The 22,514-nt window shown below is 39.8% G+C and overlaps 1 protein-coding gene and 1 long non-coding RNA gene across 2 annotated transcripts in view; one reads left to right on the forward strand and one right to left on the reverse strand.

Moving 5' to 3' along the window:
* The window catches only part of LOC108397201 (uncharacterized), a 44,900-nt gene extending 23,336 nt beyond the window's left edge, over positions 1 to 21,564 (forward strand). The window contains exons 3-4 of the long non-coding RNA XR_012133762.1: positions 20,278 to 20,383; positions 21,070 to 21,564. This is a non-coding gene — a long non-coding RNA (uncharacterized lncRNA). The remainder of the gene's footprint in view (positions 1 to 20,277; positions 20,384 to 21,069) is intronic.
* Positions 18,829 to 22,270, reverse strand: LOC108397199 (peroxisomal succinyl-coenzyme A thioesterase). Its single transcript, XM_017660496.3, has 3 exons — positions 21,571 to 22,270; positions 20,455 to 20,657; positions 18,829 to 19,670 (listed from the first exon to the last, which is right to left on the reverse strand). Exons 1-3 carry the CDS (start codon positions 22,025 to 22,027, stop codon positions 19,065 to 19,067), a joined length of 1,266 nt encoding a protein of 421 aa, XP_017515985.1. The 5' UTR covers positions 22,028 to 22,270; the 3' UTR covers positions 18,829 to 19,064.
* Positions 22,271 to 22,514: the final 244 nt, after the last annotated feature.

Consider the following 22,514-nt stretch of genomic DNA (forward strand, 5'->3'; position numbering starts at 1 on the left):
TCCATTTCTCTAATATCCAGCACCCCGTGCACCTTGTGTCTGCATTCCGGGTGCAGATTTCTAGAGCTGTTTGTTTAGCAGTCCTGGGCTTTCACTCCCTCCCTATTCAGACTCCTTTCTTCTCACTGGTTTTTGGGGTGGGGGAACGTTCATGTCCTGCCTGGCCGCGGCTTGTATCTTACCCCCTTCATGTGATGTTGAGTTCTCACAGATGTAGATGTATCCTGGCTATTGTACTGCATCCACTGGTGTCTCTTTTAGGAATAGTTGTATTTATTGTATTTTCATAAATATATATGTTTTGGGGAGGAGATTTCCTCTAAACTACTCATGCTGCCATCTTCCTATGATCCACCTGCCTCTGGCTGATTTAAATGGCTTCTTTTTTGATCCTGATTCCTTCTCTTTGAATACTCCATGATTGCAGTTATTCTCCAACATGCGATAATTAGGGTCATGGTAATCTCCATATCCATGGTAATCTCATAAGACAGAGAAACAGAGCTTCTAACTCTTGGAATGTCATATTCAGAGGAGAGTCCTCACTGTGAGACCCTTTGTTCCCTAATTCAGCCTGGTCAATTTTAGGGTCCTTCTGCCTTTATCTTATGATCCACGTAGCCAGTATAACATAGATTTTTCAGAAGCCTGGGTGTATGTATTAGTGAGGGCTGGATTTCCTAGTGAGTCATTAGGCCCCTTGTCGGTAGTGTGCCTATTAACTGGCTCTTGGCAGCTTTGCTGTGTTACCTCTACTGTTACTGGTACATTTGCAGTGATTTATGGGGAAGAACTAAGTAAAGTTTGTTCTTCAACATCCTGAGGAGAAGAGAAGTTAGAGAATCTGGTCAGGGAAAGGCCAGCTGAATGCTTCCTGCCTGCTCTGGGTTCTTTCTTGAAAGCCCAGGAAGAATAGCAGGAGGCAGGGTCCTCATCCCCTGATCTTCCCATCCTTAGCTTTAAACTCTAAATCTTCTCCCAGATAGACCTTTCTCTCCCAAGATCACAGTTTTCTATTGTTCCAGATCCTCCTCTTTCAAAGTTGATTTGTAAAGATTTGTGTCTATGAATTTACCTTGGGAATATGTGAATGTCTCCTTATGCCTCACATAAGGCATATTTGGTGAGAAAGCTATAACAAATCTGCTTAAAGTAGCTAAACTCTTTTCTGTTTTTGCAGTCAAGAAACACAGTGTCTGACAGTGCTTACTGGGATCCTGTCCCCATTTTTACAGTCAGTATCATTTCCTGTTTATATTCTGTTAAGGCCACTGGCATCTTTCCAGTTTTGTGTCTCTGGCAGCAAGTCTGACCCCATTCTGAGGACTGGTGGTGTGAGAATTCACTCTGTCCCACATAATGGGCAAAGTAGACATCTCTTCTGGAGTTTTGAAGCAACTTTTCAAAGTATGTCACTTTAAAATTTTTTGCTGATCAGCAAATACAGTATAAGGAAGTGAAAAGGGAAACTATCAAATTGACTCAACCTATTTCAACACACAACTTTTTATACCTTGAAGAAGGTAAGCTTCAGTTTTATACAATCGTCTAACTGAATTTTGAGGTCACTCACAGGTTTATGATGTCAGGGAATCTTCCAGAATGTATTAGGGAAGATTTCTTTTCCCCTGCTAGGCTTAAATGTCACTTAAATAGATTCATTCTACAAATCAGTGAATGAAAGCTACTGAATTCTAAGAATCTGACATCCCTCAGACAGATTTTTCAGGAAAGCCATGTCCCATCACTCCCCATCTTTTTATACAACTCATGGTGCCATCTTAAGCAGTAATTGTAAGAATTTAATATTTCCATTGGTATCTCAGCCCTCAGTCTTTCTCCTTAGCAGTTGAACTATTTCACATGTTCAAACAAAAATGCAAAATCACTTCCCAGTGTCATTTTAGGAGAGATTAACAAAGATTTGTCTCAGGTGAGCCCCCTGACTGCTATTCTGTGTCTTAACTTTATTTATATGCACCTCTTTATTTATACCCAATGTATCTGACATGGATCGTATCCAATGACACCTTGTCTATTCTCATCTGGGGCTGAGAGAGGGGCTTCTATATTCTCTCACAGAAAGAACAGCAAAGTAGAGTGCATGCAAATTCTCAGGATGCAACTAGAAAACAAAAAGGACATCTTGGGCTCTGATCTGTCTCTGTAATAGTATGGTGTGTTACTGCGTGGGAATAGTATGGTACAGGCCTTGCAGTTCCATCCTCTCCTGATGACTGGTGAAGAAGGAGGCCTCCGTTGCTGTTGTCATTTTCTTATTTAGTCCCTGCCCTTCCCCCATCAGTGTTGAAGTTATATATGTGATTCTTATTCTTTCATAGGTTAACCTATAAATTTAGCCACACGTGCTTAATTTGAGACCAAAGTCTCAAGTTAACTAATATTTTTCTCTTCTTTATAAACCATACCAGACCCTCAGAACACTTTAAATCTGATCACCTTTCCTCCTGACTGATGTGCTTTTGTTTTTGTGTATTTTAGGTTTATCTTGTTCTATTTTGGTGACATTATTATTGCTTTTAGAAAAACAGATAATGATTGTTTTGATTTACTCATATAGTTACTATATCTTCTAGAGATTCTTTCTTCTTGAGTCTCATACTTTCATTTGGAATCACCTTAAAGCAGTTTTTTTTCACACTCTAATACACATAAAATTCACTTGAGGATCCTGTTGAAATGCAGATCTTAAATCAGTAGATTGAGTGTGGGACCTCAGATTCTGCAAATCTAACAAACTCCTAGAGATGCTGATGCTGTTTGTCCAAGGACCACATTTTAAAGAGCTGTGGAGTTTCCTCTAGTGAGAATCTATTAATAGCAAACTGTCTCAGTTCTTTTATCAAAAGTATCTTTATTTTGCCCTCTTTATGTTCCTACTTCTTTATGGTATGGGTGTAACATTCTAGGTTTACACTTATTATATCTCAGCACATTGAAGGTATCATTCTGATTTCCTTGTTTCTTTTTGCTGTGATAAATCAACTACCAGTCTAATTGTTGCCCTTTGAAATATATATATGACATATATATATACCTCTAAGTCTCTGGTTTTGGTTTTATTTAATCTCATCATGATATGTCTCCATGTGCATTTCTTTTTTCTTTTTGTTTTACATCTGGCTTGGAATTTATTGGGCTTTTGGAAACTGAGGAGGCATCCTATGTAAGTTCTGGAAATTCTCAGCCATTATACCTTTAAATACCACCTCAAACCCAATTCTTTATCCCCTTTTTTTAGAATTCTATGCCTAGTTGAATTTAAGTCAGATCTTCTCACACAATCTCCAGCCATTAAGTAAATTAAAGCACAGAGAGCATTTATAACAGTGTCTTTTTTTTTTAATGTTCTTTAATGTTTTTGACATCTTGGCTATTCTATGCTACATTCATGTGGTTTTAGGTTTTAGGAATGGTGAACATAAACCTAAAAACAACAATTAAAATTAGAAAAAAAAATGAGTAGAAAGTACCAAGAATTTGCATATACCTCCGTCATCATTACCACTGCCACATACACACCCAGTGTCCCCCATTATTAACATCTTGGATTAGTGTGGTACATTTATTCAGTTGATGAGCCAATATCAATATATTATTATTAACTGAACTCCAAGTTCACCTTAAAGTTTACTCTTCATATTGGTACATTCTGTGGGTTTTGATAACTGTATAATGACACACATCCACCATTACAGTATACACAGAATAGTTTCACTGCCTTAAAACTCACTTATGCTCCATCTGTTCTTCCTTCCTCCTCCCCAAGCTCCCAGCACCACTGATCTTCCTCCTGTCTCCACAGTTTTGCCTTTCCCAGTTGGAATCCTACAATACGTATTCCTTTTAGATCAGCCTATTTCATTTAACAACATGAACTTAACTTCTCTCATGTCTTTTTTTGGCTTGATAGCTCATCTATTTTTATCGATGAATGATATTCATTGTATTGGTGTACCACCATTTGTTTATTCACTCATCTTTTGGAGGGTATCTTGGATGCTTCCACATTTTGGCAATTATGAATAAAGCTGCTGCTATAAACATATGTATACAGGGTTTTGTGTGGATATAAATTTTCAGCTCCTTTGGGTCAATACCAAGGAATGTGATTTCTGGGTTATATGGTAAGAGTATGCCAAACTGTCTTCCAACAGTGAATGAGATTTCCTGTTGCTCTACATCCTCATCAACATTTGGTGTTGTCAGTGTTTTGGACTTTAGTCTTCTAATAAGTATAGAGTGGTATCTCACTATTGTTTTAGTTTGTAAATCCCTGATGACATAGGATGATGATCATCTTTTCATGTGTTTATTTGCCATCTCTATATCTTCCTTGTTGAGTTGTCCAAATCTTGTGCCTGTTTTCTAATTGGCTTGTTTGTTTTCTTATTGAATCTTAAAAGTTATTTGAATATTTTGGATAAAGTCTACGATTAGATATGTACTATTCAAAGATATATTTTTTTCAGCCTGTGGCATGTCTTTTCATTCTCTTAACAATATACTTTGAAAAGTATCAGTTCATTTGAAGCAAATTCATTGGTATCTACTATGTATTAGATGCTAGGAATTTAAAAAATAGATAAGAGACACTCCAGATTCTCAGGGATCTCACAATCCATCGTGGTATGGAAGGGAGACAGAGAGAACAAGTTGGTAATCAACAGTCAGCTGTTTTTTCTGCTTTTCCTGAATGCATTTTGCAGTACATATGTAGTAATATGTTGTCTCCAATAGTAAGAGTTTAATCAATTTCATTCATATTTATAATTTTAGATAATTGCCTTTAGACATTACAGATTATAAATCTATAGAAATTCAGTTTCCTAAATTCAGCTTATATAGTTTATCAAAGTTTTGAGTGGTCTTGAATTAAGGTATGTATACATGGTTTAACAATTTCAATTATAAACATATACACAGATGTATGTCCTGGGTCATGGTGTAAAATGTGTTTCTTCCTGTAGGTGATAGTGAATGAAGTTTGACAAACCCTGGAGTGAAGGATGTTTACTATTGTCTTAATAACAAAGTGCTATATCTGTAATGTTAGATCACCACTTTCAGAAAATTGCTTCATTTTGTGTTTTGCATTATTGTTAACCACTCTGATAAAATACAATACTTTGCTTCACTTTTTTATAAATATGGCTATCCAAAGAACCAACTGTCTGTATTTTAAGAGTGAAAAAGATTCTTTTCTTTAACTGCACACAAATAGTAAGGGGAAATGTTTCTTGCTTAATACAAATTATCAGGTTCCTAATTTTTCTGGCGCACTGGTAGGCATTCCATTGTGTTCTATCTTTATGTATATGAATCCCTGAGGAAACCAAGCCAAGACAGGAACCTCACTTATTTTATTTGAAGCTGTGCTTAGCTCAGACAGGATTCTATGGGGATAGTGAGAGTGGGTGAAACCACAAGGAATTCCACTGTTACCACTGGTAACATAACATTTTTTTCTTCCTTGGATAGTTTTTTGCACCCCAGCTGGGTTGAGATTGGTTGTCAGACAAGCTGTTGCATTGGATTTGCATGTATTCAGAGGGTGACTGCCTATTAGTCATAGTATTCCAGGTGACACCATAATTAGGATATAGAATACACTTTCTGTAGGATGTCCAACCTCTGAGGTAACTAAAACATCTAGGCTCAAGTCCCATTTCCCCAGTCAAAAGTATTTGAGAATCTAGTCACTGGGTTTCTGATACAACTAGTATCAATGTTTGCAAAATGTAAAGCACAGATGGCTGTGCTTGTGGTATCTGCCCTCCTGAAAAGATGGTGGTTATGCATCAGTAGCATGAAACTGGGGCACATGCTCAATTGTAGGCCATTCCTGCATGGTGCTTGTCATCTAGCTGCACTTTTTACTCTGGCCCCACATAGAAAAGAAAAACAGAATGGCAGCCCCACCTGCTGGACTGTGAGACAAATGTGGTCTTTGAAAGGTATTGAAATCTTGCCTCTGTTGTATATTAATCGACCATATATGCATGGATTTATTTCTGGGCTCTTTTCTGTTCCATTGGTCTGTGTGTCTGTTCTTGTGCCAGTACGTTCTTAATTTCTCTTTCCACTAGTTTGTACACATAAATGCGGCATTTTTGTATGTTGATTTTGTATCTTGAGACTTAATTTATTGATTAGTTCTAATAGTTGTTTCGTGGAGTCTTTAGGGTCTTCTATATATGTTATCTGCAAATAGTGACAATTTAACTTCTTCCTTAACAATTTGGATGCCTTTTATTTCTTTTCCTTGTCTGATTGCTGTGGCTAGGCCTTTCAGGACTATGTTGAATAAAAGTGGTGAGAGTGAATATCCTTGTCTTATTTCTGTTCTTGGAGGAAAAGCTTTTAGCTTTTCACAATAGAGCATGATATTAGCTGTGGGTTTATTCTATATGGCCTTAATTCTGTTGAGGTATGTACCCTCTATACCCACTTTGTTGAGTGTTTTATCATGAATGTATGTTGAATTTTGTCAAATGTCTTTTCAACATCTATTGGAATGAACATGTGGTTTTTATTTTTCATTTTGTTAATGTGGTGTATCACATTGGTTCATTTTCAGATATTAAACCATCCTTGCACCCCTAGGATAAATCCTCCTTGATCATGGTGAATGAACTTTTTATAGTATGTTTAATTCAATTTGCTAATATTTTGTTGAGGATGTTGTTTATATCTGTGTTCATCAGGGATATTAGTTTGTAATGTTCTCTTTTATAGTGTTTTTGTCTGGTTTCATAAAATTCATCATAAAATGCTGCCCTCATAAAATTAATTTTAGAGAATTTTTTGGAATAGTTTGAGTACTAGAGGTATTAATTCTGCTTTTGATATTTCATAGAACTCAGTCAGTCCAGGGCTTTTGTTTGTTGGGAGTTTTTTTGATTACTGATTCAATTTCATTACTAGTAATTGGTGTGTTCAAATTTTCTATGTCTTCCTGGTTCAGTCTTGGAGGATTGTGTTTCTAGGAATTTATCCCTTTCTTGTAAGTTGCCTGATTTGTTTGCATATAGTTTTTCATCATACTCTTAAAATTTTGTATTTTTGTGATTTTGGTTGTAACTTCTCTTTCATTTTTTTTAGTGTTTTTCTTGGTATAATTAATCTACAATTACATGAGGAACATTATGTTTATTAGACTCCACCCTTCACCAAGTCCCCTCCACATACCCCATTAGTCACTGTCCATCAGCGTAGTAAGATGCTGTAAAATCACTACTTGTCTTCGCTGTGTTGCACAGCCCTCCCCATAACCCCCCCACATTATACATGCTAATTGTAAGGCCCCCTTTCTTCTTCCCCCTCTTCTCCCTCCTGGTGACTGTTAGTCCTTTCTTGGGTTCTGTAATTCTGCTGCTGTTTTGTTCCTTCAGTTTTCCCTTTGTTCTTATATTCCACATATGAGTGAAATCATTTGGCACTTGTCTTTCTCCGCCTGGCTTATTTCACTGAGCATATTCATGTTGTTGCAAATGGTAGGCTTTGTTTTCTTCTTATGGCTGAATAATATTCCATTGTGTATATGTACCACATCTTTATCTATTCACCTACTGATGGACATTTAGGTTGCTTCCATTTCTTGGCTATTGTAAATAGTGCTGCAATAAGCATAGGGGTGCATCTGTCTTTTTCAAATTGGGCTGCTGCATTCTTAGGGTAAATTCCTAGGAGTGGAATTCCTGGGTCAAATGGTATTTCTATTTTGAGCTTTTTGAGGAACCTCCATACTGCCTTCCACAATGGTTGAACTAATTTACATTCCCACCAGCAGTGTAGGAGGGTTCCCCTTTCTCCACAACCTCATCAACATTTGTTGTTGTTTGTCTTTTGGATGGTGGCAATCCTTACTGGTGTGAGGTGATATCTCATTATGGTTTCAATTTGCATTTCTCTTCTAACTTAAGTTTATCTGTGAGATTTTTATCTCCATTTACATTCTGAATGATAACCTTGCTGGGTACAGTATCCTTAGTTGGAGGTTTATCTCATTCAGCACTTTGAATGTATGATGCAACTCCCTCCTGGCCTGTAGAGTTTCTGCTGAAAAATCAGCTGATAACCTTATGGAGTTTCCCTTGTAGGTAACTCATTGCTTTTTTCTTGCTGCTTTTAAGATTTTTTCTTTGTCTTTGATCTTTGACATTTTAATTACAATATGTCTTGGTGTAGACCTCCTTGGATTTACCTTGTTTAGGATTCTCTCTGCTTCCTGAACCAAGATGTCTGTTTCCTTCCCTAGGTTAGGGAAGTTTCAGCTATTATTTCTTCAAATAAGGTTTCTACTCCTTTCACTCTCTTCTACTTCTGGGACTTCTATAAATTGAATGTTTTGACATTTCATATTGTCCCCAAGCTCCCTTAGCCTATCCTTACTTCTTTTTTCTCTTTTTTCTTCCTGATGTTCATGTTGAGTGCTTTCCATACTCTGTTTTCCAGATCACTGAGCCATTCTTCTGAATCCTCTTATCTGCTGTTGATTCCTTCTAGTTTATTTTTCATTTGATTTGTTCTGTTTTATGTATTTATTTATTTTTATTTTTATTTTCATTAAAGTATTGTTAACATACAATCTTATGTTGGTTTCAGTGTACATCACAGTGGTTCAACAGTCCCTGTGATCAACTTACATTGTGATTGCAAATTATTGTGCCCTTTTATCCCCTGTACCCACCCCGACCCCTCCTCCTTAGTAACCACTAGTCACTTCTCAGTGTCTATGAGTCTACTGCTATTTTGTTCCTTCTGTTTTGCTTTGTTTTTATATTATACAAATAAGTGAAATCATATGGTATTTGTCTTTCTCTGCCTGGCTTATTTCACTGAGCACAATATCCTGTAGATCCATCCATGTTGTTGCAAATGAGAGGATTTCTTTTTATGGCTGAATAATATTCCATTGTGTATATGTACCTCCTCTTCTTTATCCATTGTTCTGTTGATGGATACTTAGGTTGCTTTCATATCCTGGCTATTGCATATAATGTGGTTATAAACATAGGGGTGCATATGTGTTTTTGAATCAGGGATCTTGTTCTCTTCAGGTAAATTCCTGGGAGTGGAATTACTGGGCCAAATGGTATTTCTATTTTTAGTTTTTTGAAGAGCCTCCATGTTGCTTTCCACAGTGGTTGAACCAATTTACATTCTCACCAACAGTGTAGGAGGGTTCCCTTTTCTCCGCATCCTCGCCAGCATTTGTTGTTTCTACCTTTGGAAAGTGGCCATCCTAACTGGTATGAGGTGATATCTCACTGTGGTTTTAATTTGCATTTCCTTGATGATTAGCAATGTGGAGCAGCTTTTCATGTGCCTGTTGGTCATCTGAATTTCTTCTTTAGAGAAGTGTCTTTTCAGGTCCTCTGCCCATTTTTTAATTGGCTTATTAGTTTTTTGGGTGTTGAGGCACACGAGTTCTTTATATATTTTGTATGTTAACCACTGAACAGATAAATCATTGATGAATATATTCTCCAATACTGTAGGATGCCCTTTTGTTCTGCTGATGGTATCCTTTGCTATACAGAAACTTTTCATTTTGATGTAGTCCCACTTGTTCATTATTTTTTTATTAAGCTATCATTGATGTACACTTTTATGAAGGTTACACATGAGCAACATTGTGGTTACTACATTCACCCATATTTTCAAGTCTCCCACCACACCCCATTGCACTCACCATACATCAGCATAGCAAGATGCCACAGAGTCACTCACTACTTGTCTTCTCTGTACTATACTGTCTTCCCCATGACCCCCACACACACCATCTGTGCCAAACATAATGCCCCTCAATCCCCTTGTCCCTCACTTCCCACCCACCCTCCCTCCCTCACCCCTCCCCTTTGGTAACCACTAGTCCCTTCTTGGAGTCAGTGAGTCTGCTGCTGTTTTGTTCCTTCAGTTTTGCTTCATTGTTAGACTCCACAAATGAGGGAAATCATTTGGTACTTGTCTTTCTCCACCTGGCTTATTTCACTGAGCATAACACCCTTTAGCTCCATCCATGTTCTTGTAAATGGTAGGATTTGTTTTCTTCTTATGGCTGAATAATATTCCATTGTATATATACCACCTCTTTTTATCCATTTATCTACTAATGGACACCTAGGTTGCTTCCATATCTTGGCTATTGTAAATAGTGCTGCAATAAACATAGGGGTGCATATGTCTTTTTCAAACTGGGCTGCTGCATTCTTAAGGTAAATTCCTAGGAGTGGAATTCCTGGGTCAAATGGTATTTCTATTTTCAGTTTTTTGAGGAACCTCCATACTGCTTTCCACAATGGTTGAACTAGTTTACATTCCCACCAGCAGTGTAGGGGGGTTCCCCTTTCTCTGCATCCTCACCAGCATTTGTTGTTCTTAGCCTTTTCGATGTTGGCCATCCTAACTGGTGTGAGGTGATATCTCATTGTGGTTTTAATTTGCATTTCTCTGATGACTAGTGATGTGGAGCACCTTTTCATGTGGCTATTGGCCATCTGAATTTCTTCTTTGGAGAAGTGTCTGTTCAGATCCTCTGCCCATTTTTAATCGGGTTATTTTCTTTTTGGGTGTTCAGGCATGTGAGTTCTTTATATATTTTGGATGTTAATCCCTTGTCACAGATGTCATTTATGAATATATTCCCCTATACTGTAGGATGCCTTCTTGTTCTACTGATGGTGTCCTTTGCCATACAGAAGCTTTTTAGTTTGATGTAGTCCCATTTGTTCATTTTTGCTTTTGTTTCCCTTGCCCAAGGAGATGCGTTCGGGAAACAATTGTGCATGTTTATATTCAGGAGATTTCTGCCTATGTTTTCTTCCAAGAGTTTTATGGTTTCATGACATACATTCAGGTCTTTGATCCACTTCGAGCATTAGTTTTGTGTATGGAATTAGACAATAATCCAGTTTCATTCTCTTACATGTAGCAGTCCAGTTTTGCCAACACCAGTTTTTGAAGAGCCTGTCATTTCTCCATTGTATATCCATGGCTCCTTTATCATATATTAATTGGCCATATATGTTTGGGTTTATATCAAGGCTCTCTATTCTGTTGTATTGATCTATAGGTCTGTTCTTGTACCAGTAATAAATTGTTTTGATTCCTGTGACTTTGTATTAGAGCAGTGAAGTGAGGCAGTGTAATCCTCCCAGTTTTGTTCTTCTTTCTCAGGGTTGCTTTGGCTCTTCAGGGTCTTTTGCGGTTCCATATGAATTTTAGAACTATTTGTTCTAGTTCTTTGAAGAATGCTGTTGGTATTTTGATAGGGATTGCACTGAATCTGTAAATTGCCTTGGGCAGCATAGCCATTTTAACTATTTTAATCATTTCTATGCATGGGCATGGGGTAGCTTTCCAATTATTTGTGTTTTCTTCAATTTCTTTCCTCAGTGTTTCATAGTTTGCAGAGTATAGGTCTTTCACCTCCTTATGTAGATTTTTTCCTGAGTATTTTATTCTTTTTGATGCAACTGTAAATGGGACTACTTTTCTAATTTCTCTTTCCACTAGTTTGTATGTATAAATGTAACATTTGTGTACATTGATTTTGTATCTTGAGACTTAATTCATTTATTAGTTCTAATAGTTATTTGGTGGAGTCTTAGGGTTTTCTATATATAGTATCATGTCATCTGCAAATAGTGACAGTTTAACTTCTTCCTCACAAATTTGCATGGCTTTTTTCTCTTTGTGTTGTCTGATTGCTGTGGCTAGGACCTCTAGTACTATGTGGAATAAAAATGATGAGAGTGGGCATCTGTGTCTTGTTCTGATCTTAGAGGAAGAGATTTCAGCTTTTTGCTGTTAAGTACGATATTGGCTATGGGTTTGTCATATAAGGCCTTTATTATGTTGAGGTATGTAGCATCTATACCCACTTTTTTGTGAATTTTCATCATGACTGGATGTTGAATTTTGTTAAATGCCTTTTCAGCATCTATCAAAATGATCATGTGGTTTTTATCCTTTTTATTAATATGATATATGATATTTATTGGTTTATGCATACTGTACCATCCTTGCATGCCAGGAACAAATCCCATTTTGTCATGATGTATGATCTTTTTGATGTATTTTTGGATTTGGTTTGCTAATATTTCTTTGAGGATTTTTGCATCTATGTTCATCAGGCATATTGGTCTATACTTACATTTTTTTGTGCTTTCTTTATCTGGCTTTGGTATTAGAGTAATGCTGGCCTGATAGAATGAGTTTGGAAGTATTTTTTTGGAATACTTTAAGACAAATGGGTATTAACTCTTCTTTAAATGTTTGGTAGAATTCAGCTGTGAAGCCATCTGAACATGGTATTTTGTTTTAGGGGAGTTTTTTGATTACCAATTCGATTTCATTGCTGGTAACTGGTCTGTCCAGATTTTCTCCTTCTTCCTGGGTCAATCTTGGAAGGTTGTCGTTTTCTAGAAAGTTATCTATTTCTTCTTGATTGTCCAATTTATTACCATATAATTTTTCATAGTATTCTCTAATAATTCTTTGTATTTCTGTGATATCCATTGTAAGTATTCCTTCTTTATTTCTGATTCTGTTTATCTGTGTACATTCTCTTTTTTTCTTGGTAATATGGCTAGGCATTTGTCTACTTTATTTTCTCAAAGAACCATCTTCCTGTTTCATTTATTTTTTCTATTGTTTTATTTTATTTATTTCTACTCTGTTCTTTATTATGTCCCTCCTTCTACCTTTGCCCTTCATTTCTTCTTCTTTTTCTAGTTTCTTTAATTGTGATTTTAGACTGTTTATTTGAGATTGTTCTTGTTTCTTGAGGTAAGCCTGTATTGCTACGTACTTTCCTCTTAGAACTGCCTTTGCCACCTCCCACATATTTTGGGCTGTTGTGTTTTTGTTTTCATTTGTCTCCAATATTGCTTGATTTCTATTTTAATTTGTTCACTGATCCATTGATTATTTAGAAGCTTGTTGTTTAGCCTCCATGTGTTTGTTTGTCCTTGTTTTTCTTTGGGTAATTCATTTCTAGTTTCATACCATTGTGGTCTGAGAAGCTACTCAATATGATTTTAATCTTTTTGAATTTATTGAGGCTCTTCTTTTGGCCTAGTATGCAGTCTGTTCTGGAGAACATTCCATGTACAGTTGAGAAAAATGTGTATCTTGCTGCTTTTGGGTAGAGTGTTATGTAGATATCTGTTAAGTCCATTCAATGCCTCTGTTTCCTTATTTATTTACTGTGAGGTTGATCTATCTATTGATGTGAGTGGTATATTAAAGCCTCCTAAAATGAATGTGTTGCAATCTATTTCCCCCCTTAGTTCTGTTAGTATTTGTTTTACATATTTGGGTGCTCCTATGTTGGGTGCATAGATACTTATAATGGTCATATCCTCTTATTGGGCTGACCTCTTTATCATTATGTAATGTCCTTCTTTGTCTCTTTTTACTTTCTTTGTTTTGAAATCTATTTTGTCTCATATAAGTATTGCTACTCCTGCTTTTTCCCTACATATTATTTGCATGTATTATCTTTTTCTATTCCTTCACTTTTAGTCTATGTATGTCTTTGGTTCTGAAATGAGTCTCTTGTAGGCAGCATATAGATGGGTCTTGTTTCTTTATCAATTCTATGTCTTTTGATTGGTGTATTCAGTCCATTTACATTAAAGTGGTTATTTATAGATATGCACTTACTGACATTTTATTAATTGTTTTCTGGCTGTTTTTTACATCTCTCTGTTCCTTTCTTCCTCTTTCATACTCTTCTCTTGTTATTGATGGTTTTCTTCAGTGTTGTAATTGGATTTCTATCTCTCTTTTTAAAATTAATTTATTTTGTGTGTGTGTGTATTTATTGTAGGCTTTAGTTGTGTGGTTACCAAAGGCTCAAGGATAGTTTCCTTATTATATAATAATGTATCTTAAATCGCTGATTACTCTATTTCAAAGACAATCTAAAGGTACTTTTTTTTCTTCTTGTTCTTCCTCCATATTTTTCATATTAGAAGTCATAATCCACACTTTTTGTGTCCTTTGACTGATTTTGTGTATAGTTGATATTGATTCTTTTGCTTTATTTTAATTTTGTATGTGCTTTGTAATTAGTTGGTCTACTACCTTTACTGTGGGTTTATGTTCACTGGTGAAAGCTATTTAGCCTTAGGGTTATTTCCAGCTATAGCATTCCCTTTAATATATGCTGTAAGGTTGGCCTAGTGGTGATGAATTCCTGCAACTGCTGTTTATCTGGAAATTGTTTAATCCCTGCTTTAAATTTAAATGCTAATCTTGCTGGGTAGAGACTTCTTGGTTGGAGGTTCTTCTGTTTCAGTACATTAAATTTATCACGTCACTCCCTTCTGGCCTGTAGAGTTTCTGTTGAGAAGTCTGCTGATAGCCTGATGGGATTTCCTTTATAAGTAATGTTCTTTTTTCCCTCTGGCTGCTTTCAATACTCTCTCCTTATCCTTAATCTTTGCCATTTTAATTATTATAAGTCTTGGTGTTCTTTCTCGGGTTCCTTTTGTTAGGGGATCTCTGTGTTTCCATTACCTGATTGTCTATTTCCTTCCCCAGATTGGGGGAATTCTCAACAGTTATTTCCTTAAAGAGACTTTCTATCCCTTTGTCTTAGTCTTCTCTTTCTGATACCCCTATTATGTGATTATTGTTTTGTTTGGATTGGTCACATAGCTCTCTTATCATCCTTACATTCCTAGAGATCCTTTTTTCTCTCTGTTCCTAACTTCATTGTGTTTCTCTTCTCTAATTTTCATCTCATTGACTGTCTTCTCTACTTGAGGTAACCTATATTCATTCTCTCCATTGTATGTTTCATTTCAGATACTGCATTTTTCAGCTCTGGGTGGCTCTATTCTGGGTTTTCTCTTTGTTGAAGTCCTTGAGATCTTGAATACTTTTCTGTAAATCTGTGAAAATGTTTATTACTTCTACTTTGAAATATTTATCAAGAAGATTGGTGATCTCTGTTTCATTTAGTTGTCTTTCTCGGGTTCTGTCTTGTAGTTTTGTTTGGATCAAATTCCTCTGCCCACTCATTTTGTCAGGGATTCTGTGTTTCTTCCTTTGTATTTGATGTCTCTGCTATGCCCTCTGGCCTATGGAGTAATAGCTTTATGAAAAAGGCATGCTATGGTGCCCAGAACTTCATGATTCTTTACTTTCTAGTGCCTGCTTCTAATTTGCAGGGGCCCCAGCTGTGGGCAGGCCATGGGCGTGGTTACCTGTCTGCGTCTGCAGTGGTCTCAATCTGAGCTGGCAGTTTGCCTCTGCTGCTGGCTCCATGGTCAGCTCAGGAGTTTCTGCTGAGCCCACTGTGGGCGGGGCTGCACTCTGTCTAGCCTGCAGCAATGGTGGGGCTGCAAAGTTAATGGGGTGGGTGGACCAATGTTTGTCTCTGCCCTGGCTGGATCTGCACAGGGACACCCACAGGGATAAAGGAGACTTGGGGCTGGCTTCTGCAGTTGGGCTGAAACGCAGCCAAAGAAGCTGGGAGAGTCTCCCTTTGCCTGCCAGGCAGCAAAGTCTGATGCTGGAGGGCCAGGGTCAGTTGGTTTCTGACAGCACATGCAAGGAGGAGCCTCAGGGTGTGTTGCTAGCAAGGGGGTGGAGAGTCTGGGGCTCCCAAGAGTTTCTGATATGTTGGGCTGAGGAAGAGCCGGCGAGGTATCCCCCACCTGCCCTTTCTCCTGAAGAGAGAGTTCTATCCAACCCTTGCCCCTCTGGTCCCCTTCCATTGCTGGCAAATCTTTCAAACTGCCACCTCTGCTTTGGGTCTCAGGACTGGCAGAGCATGCCTATCCTCCCAGAGTGTTATGTCTGTCCCTGGTGTCCAGTCCTGCTAATCAGAAGAACCCAATGTAATGTGTGCTTGTGCTCCCAGAGCAGATCTCCAGGGTCAGGTGTGCAGCACTCCCGGGCTTCTTCCCCCTCCCCGATCCATTCCTCTTTCTCCCACCTGTAGGCTGAGGTTGGAAGAGGGCTTGGGTCCCATTCAATCTTGGCTTTGTGACCTTACAGTTTTCTGTGTGGTCCTCTCTTCTTCCTCAGGTGTAGGTGGTCTCTTCTTCAGTCTTCAGGTTGTTTTCAGGTCGAGTTGCATTTGCTGTATTTTCTTCTTTTATGTGTTTTTGGGAGGAGGTTTCTGTCTTGTCTTCTTATTGTACCATCTTTAATCCCACTTCTGCTGGTTCTGTTTTTAATTTCCTATCTCATTCTCAGTGAGCTCTTCCACTCGTTAAGTCCTGTGAACATCTTTATATCATTAATTTGAACTCTCTATCCAGTAGATCATTTTAACTCTTTCATTTAGTTTTTTTCTGAAGTTTTGTCATGTTCTTTGTTTCAAGCATATTTCTCTGTCTCATTTTGACTTTCTGTGCTTGATTGTATGAATTATTAGAAAGAGCTCCCTCTTCCATTTTTGAAGGATTGGCCTTTTGTAGGGAAGGTCCCTTGGGTAGACTGTGTGTACCTGATGGTTTTGTCTGGCTAGCTGGAGGCTTAATGTGCATGAGCCAGGTTGGTGTCAGGGCACAGTTACAGGGTGATGCAGTTGGAGGGGCCCAATTGGAGAGGTTACTGAGTGGATACTGATGGGGCCTATGTTGGCAGGGAGTGGACCCAGTCATGCTCTCCAGGGTTGGGCAGCAATTGGCTCTGTACCCACCCCAGGCCCAGGTACAGCTTCCAGAAAAGACCCTCCTCCACAGCAGCAACTTCCTTGGTGCCCGTGGTGCAGCAATGGCTCAGACATGCTTTCCAGGAGTGGGCAGCTGCTGGCTCTGCACTTGTGCAGTTCCAGGTCCAGGTATGGCCCCCAGGAAAGTCCTACCCTATAGCTACTGGCTCCTAGTCCAAGTCCAGGGTATAGCAGCAGTTCAGAATCCAAGGATGACTCACTTCAGAAAAGTACCACCTCCACAGCTACTGGGTGGGCACCCACAGTGCTCTTGTGGCCAGGGTCTTCTCTCCACTGGTCAGTGGTGACTGGCTCTGTGCCTTAGGGCAGCTGTGGCCTGAGCTCTCCCACTGACAAGTCAGTGTAGGTGGGGGCCAGGAAACTGCCTAGAACAAGTTTGAAATTCATATGTACTCCCCAGCTCTGTTCCCCACGTCACTCTCAATATGTGGAAGGAGGGCAAAAAATGGCACTTGCCAGACCTCTGATCCAGAGAGATTTCCAGCCATTCCCCTACCAAACTGGGTGATTTAGTTGTATAAATTAGGTTTTTTCATTTATAGTCTAGATGCACTTTAAAGCATGGTGTGTTTCCTATGCCACAGGACAGGGAATCTGTATCCAGGACCCTCAGCATTATCCCTCCTCTCTGTGGTCATTGCACTAGGGGTGGGGTTCCCTCCATTACTGTGTTTCCATCTCTTGTCATTTTTTATGTGATCTTGCTATCCTTCATTGTGCAGAAGGCACATGCTCAGTCCTCAGTTTTTCCTCAAGATTAATTGCTCTGTGTAGGTGTAGATTTGCTGTGCCGGTGGGAGGAGATGGGCTCAAGCTTGCACTATACTGCCATATTCCCACAATTCTAATGTATACATATTTTGCATTTAATTTTGTTAGTCTAAATTCATGGCAGATATTATAAAATCAACATTGATCTTCTTATAACCCAAGTTTTTATTCTCACTCACCTTCCAGTTTCCTGATTATTGATACTCACATTTGTCTCATGTCTCCTCTGAGATTTAGACTTGTAGTTTTAACTACCTACTTGGCATCTTCACTTGGATTCCAAATGGCAATCAAACTGACATGACAGAAGTTGGAATTTTGATTCGTTTTTTCTTCCCCAAATCTGCTCTCTCCCCAGCATTCTTTCTCAATAAATGGCATCACTACTCATCCATTTGCTTAGAGGGGGAAAAAAACCCACAAAACTTGGAGTCATTCTTGTCTTCTTTTTCTGTCCTACACTCTACCTAGCAGCAAACCCTGCTGCTGTACCTTGGAAAGTATTCTATATGTGACCACTTTTAATCACCTGCACTGCTATCAGCCTAGTTTAAAATGATCATCTCTCATCTGAATGACTACAGTAGTCTCCCAACTGGCCTCAGTGCTTTGATACTAATAATATAATCAAATGCCTAAAGTTGATTCTCCACAGGGTAACCAGAATGATACTTTTAAAGGTTAATTAGATCATGCTACTTCCCTATTTTCAACTACCCAGTGGCTTCCTATAACACCTATCCCCTGGCTATCTCTCTGACCTCCCCCTTTTCTATTCTTCTCCTCCTTACTGCTTGGCTTAAGACCAGGGACATGCTTCCACTGCAGGTCATTGCCTTCACTATTCCCTCATCCTTAATCAGGTCTCTCCTCAAAGACCACCTATTCAAATATGTCTTCCCTGACCAGTCTGTTTTAAGTACACTTACACAATGCTTTGTAGTCCTGAAGTCAAGGTAAGTGAGGAATGTCACACTATGATTTCCAAAGTCTGTTCCTAGAGCCAGGAAACAAGAAGTATAAACACATCCTGGAGTCAACTAGTCCCAAAACAGATGCTCCCTGCTTCTTTACCCCAACTCCCCCTCCCAAAGGATTCTTCTCTGATCTCCTGAGGAAAAGGTCAGTCTGGCTCTCCTTATATCTATACCTCCTTGTACACTTTTAGCCAACAAAAATTCTACTCTGCTAACAGTAGTGAACCAGTAGCAAACATTGGATGGCATTCTCTACCCATAATGGAAAAAGTAACCCAGTATTTGTTCTGCTTTAAATTTCACTTATGGCTTCAAGTGTTAAGTTAAAAAATCTAGAAGAAAACACAACCTTTAACAGTGAAGACACATTTACTTTTTTGTGTTGTATACCTTTAATTGATTATTGAACACAATATGTGTTACTTTAGAAAAATAAATGAAAAATTAACGTGTTCAAAAAAGTTACCTAAATAATACATCATTAGTACCAATGACATGTATTTAATGTTATCCAGGGCACAACTGTTTCATATAAGATTATTAAGCACTAGAATCTGACTTTGAATCTCTCATGTCAACAACAGACCAATGCATTATAATTTGGGTGATGCTCCCTTCTGAGTGCCTCCAAGGTGTTTGCAGAAGAAGGTTAGAATGTGATTCCAAGCATCTACTTGGGCTTTAGAATGAGCCCTGGGCTCCCCACCCCAGATCACAGGTTTATTCAGTATTTTGTGCAGGGAAGCTGGGCACATTGGGAAGTAAGGAGGCTCAATGTAATGCCCAGTTCCAGGGTAAGAAATGATCTGGGGTTTTCCCTTTCCATGGGACTGTAACCGTTCAGAGGCTGTTTGGGCATATAACTCACTCCTCCAGTTATGGTCATCCTGACCAACAATGAAGAGAATGGGCCCATCGGCTTTCTCAACTGGAATCATGCTGGGATTCTCACACCCTCCTACAATATCATTCCTTATATCCACAATGTCCAGGAGGCCTGAGAAGGCTACCTTGATTCTCCTTAGATCATGGCCCAATGATGGGATGCACGTCTGCTTGTAGTATATAGCTTTGTTTCCACTGAACCCAGATCCATTGATGGAAACTGTGGCTGAGATGTTCTTCAAAAATGAGGCCATGGAGAGACAAATATCAGCCCCTAAAGAAGTGCCCAAAAGCCCAATGCCTGGACCTTTTACCTGGAAGAAAAAAGAGAGGAGTCAAGAGAAAAATGTTTTTCTGAATACAACTAGAGATGCTGCTAACTTTAATTTGTGTATTGGCCACAAGATAATAAACCTTAGCTGACAGAGGAGTTTCTTCCCACATAAAAGAATATCTGACTGAACACATGACAAACAAATCATAAATTCACTGCAAATTTGGGGATCAGTTACAAATGTTTCAGAGAATCATCCCCTAGAGAATGCTGTGTCATGGAGCATGTCAAGTTCAAGGCCTCATTCAGGTGGGCATGATCAAAGTCTCAATGTGCCTTGGTATTTGTGGAACCAAGTCTGTTCCAGTAAGTGAATCATTCATTAGGTCCCATCTAAATATGATGGCAAATAATTAACTTTATGGACTGAAAGACCTCTGAGTCCAATTAAGTAGTTCTTAGCTTCTGAAATTGGTGAGCAAGTTCTGATAAAAATCTGAGAACATATTTTGATATCAGAAAATTAAGATTAAAAAAACAAGCATGCAAAGCTAATAAATCAGAAGCTCCATTTGCATAACAAAGGAATTTAAATATTCCTAAATAAAATCTCGTGGATTTTATGCATCAATTCTGCATCATTACAGATTCCATCTGACCAAGAAAGTGGAAATAGGCATCTAAAGCCAAGGAAGTCTCCAGAAGAAATCTCTGTGAAAGAAGAGTACAGCAGCATCAGTGTGCCTGGCACAGGTAGGACAAAGCAACACCCTCTGTGGAGATATTTCTAGAGAAAACGATACAACAATGAACATTAGGAGAACCTGAGAGTGTTGAAGCATGTAGCACAGGGCTTCTTCAAAGTAGTCCAGGTATATGCTGTCATATTTCTTGGGAAGATCTTCAAAGTCATAATAAGCTAGAGCCAATGTGGCAAAGCCATGGCCAGCCAGAAGGCTGGCCCGATACTCCCAAAGGCCTCCTCCAGTACCAAAGATGTCAATAATCCCTGGGAAAGGCCCAGTTCCTAGAGAAGGGAATATTATATAAAGGGAAGGCTTTATACAATTTAAAGAATTTGCTTTCCTTTTAGAGATCTTTCTTAATTATTTAGTTGGTTCCTGTCAATCAAAGAAAACAGCTCCCTGAGTCACTATTGAAAAGGGATACAAGTTCCTTGTGGGGAGGAAAATCTACATGGTACCTTCTTGTTGATGAGTTTACCTTCCATATGATTCTATCATAAGTTATCTTCAACTCTTTAGTTCTAAGGTAAAGTAACAGTCTTTCATTAATGACTACAGCATAGAAAGAGGAATTTCACATTTATTGTTGTATCACAGTGTTCTGTTAAGAGAATGGACAATTAAGACTCTTTAAACAAAACTTTACATTGTGCTGCAGCAAACCTTGGCTTTTTTTGTGTATTGTTATTTCAGGTATCTATTTAGAGAGAGAAAAGAAAAAGAAATACCCAGAGATGGCTTTTGGTGAGGAAAGCAGTGAAGTCTGAAGTGTGTTCCAGTGGTATACAGAGGAACATGAGGAAGTGAAGGGGCCCAGCACACTAAAGAAGGGCAACGTGGCAATCTCTCGTAACCGTCAACGTTTTGTGTTAAGACCGGCTGGGCTGATGCCCATAGAGATCTGTAGGGTAGTTATTAATAGTGAAGTGGACAACATACCCACTGATCCTGACCCTGTTTTTTAATCTGCCGAATAACTGTACCACTCATTGGGATGTTACAGAGATTAAATGAGAGAATGCAAGCAAAACACAGAGCCCAACATCAAAATACTCCTTTCTGGTTATTCGGCCACTAATTTAGTCACTGTCACCTTCTCTGACCGTGCTCCCAGGCCAAACTCCCCCTGCAGCGGTACCGGAAACCACTGGCAGCCCAGGACACCTGCTCTTGCGCCCCAGCATACAGGCTCACCTGGCGGCAGGAAGAGCGTGGCGCGCACCCGGCCCGCGCGCACCGGCTCCCGCCGCACCCCGGGCCCTAGGAACTCGCGCTCCTGCACCGCGCGGCCAAGGAGCCGCCCGGCCTCGGGCTCGTGGCCGTCCAGCACCTCCAGCTCCACGGTCAGAGGCGTCAGCACGTCGCGCTTCAGAAACCGCCAAAAAGGCTTCTCCGGCTCCAGGGCCCAGAGGAGCCCCATGGGCTCGAGCCCCACGAAGCTGCCGCCCAGAGCGGGCGCGTGCGTGAGGTCCAGCAGGCCTGCGGCGTCGGCGCAGTAACGTGCGTGGGCCCGGAACAGTGTGCCCTTCTCGTCGCGCAGGGACGCGCGCAGCGTGACCGGCTGTCCCGGGGCCAGGCCGCGCACGGCGATGCGCGTAGGCTTGTGCCAGAGGCTGCGGCCCGCGGGCTCCAGCGTCACCGTCGCCGCCATTCTAGGCCTCCCGCTGCTGCTGTTGGAGCTCCAAGCAGGCGCCGGGCAGCCTTGGCGCCGGCCCCAGTCCCGTCTCAGGCCGTGGAGATAGCGCCGGGGGGGTCGAGGGAATCAGGCGTCCCCTGGCGCCGGGAGCAGTTAGTTGCTGAGCCACCTTTGGAGGCTCTGGGCGCCTCAGACCTGTGGACCTTGCCCGGGACTCCTCTCGTGGTTCCACTGGCCCAGAGTGGTGCGTGCGGGGATGTCCGGAGGTCAGGCTGTGACGCCAAACCCGCCCCCTGGACGCTTCTCTGCCTCAAAACTGACTGATAGGACTAGCGTGCGGCAAGACAGGCGATTTCAGGAATTTCAGACCATCCTTGAAGAAGGGCAGTCTTTGGAAAATGACCATAAAACTTTATAGATGCAATGTCCAGGAATGCTCAACCAGAAATCCCATAGTAAAAGGTGCTGTGAGTAAAAAAGTGACTGCTTATTATACACCTGT

Source organism: Manis javanica, chromosome 8 (genome assembly GCF_040802235.1).
Source record: "Manis javanica isolate MJ-LG chromosome 8, MJ_LKY, whole genome shotgun sequence".
Taxonomy (NCBI): Eukaryota; Metazoa; Chordata; class Mammalia; order Pholidota; family Manidae; genus Manis; species Manis javanica.

Coding starts and splice junctions, on each gene's coding strand:
- LOC108397199 (XM_017660496.3), bottom strand. CDS start 22,027: ATGGCGGCGACGGTGACGCTGGAGCCCGCGGGCCGCAGCCTCTGGCAC. Junction 20,658..21,570: donor CACGCTCTTCCTGCCGCCAG/GTGAGCCTGTAT, acceptor TCCCTTCTCTAG/GAACTGGGCCTTTCCCAGGG. Junction 19,671..20,454: donor ACATGCTTCAACACTCTCAG/GTTCTCCTAATG, acceptor TTTTTCTTCCAG/GTAAAAGGTCCAGGCATTGG.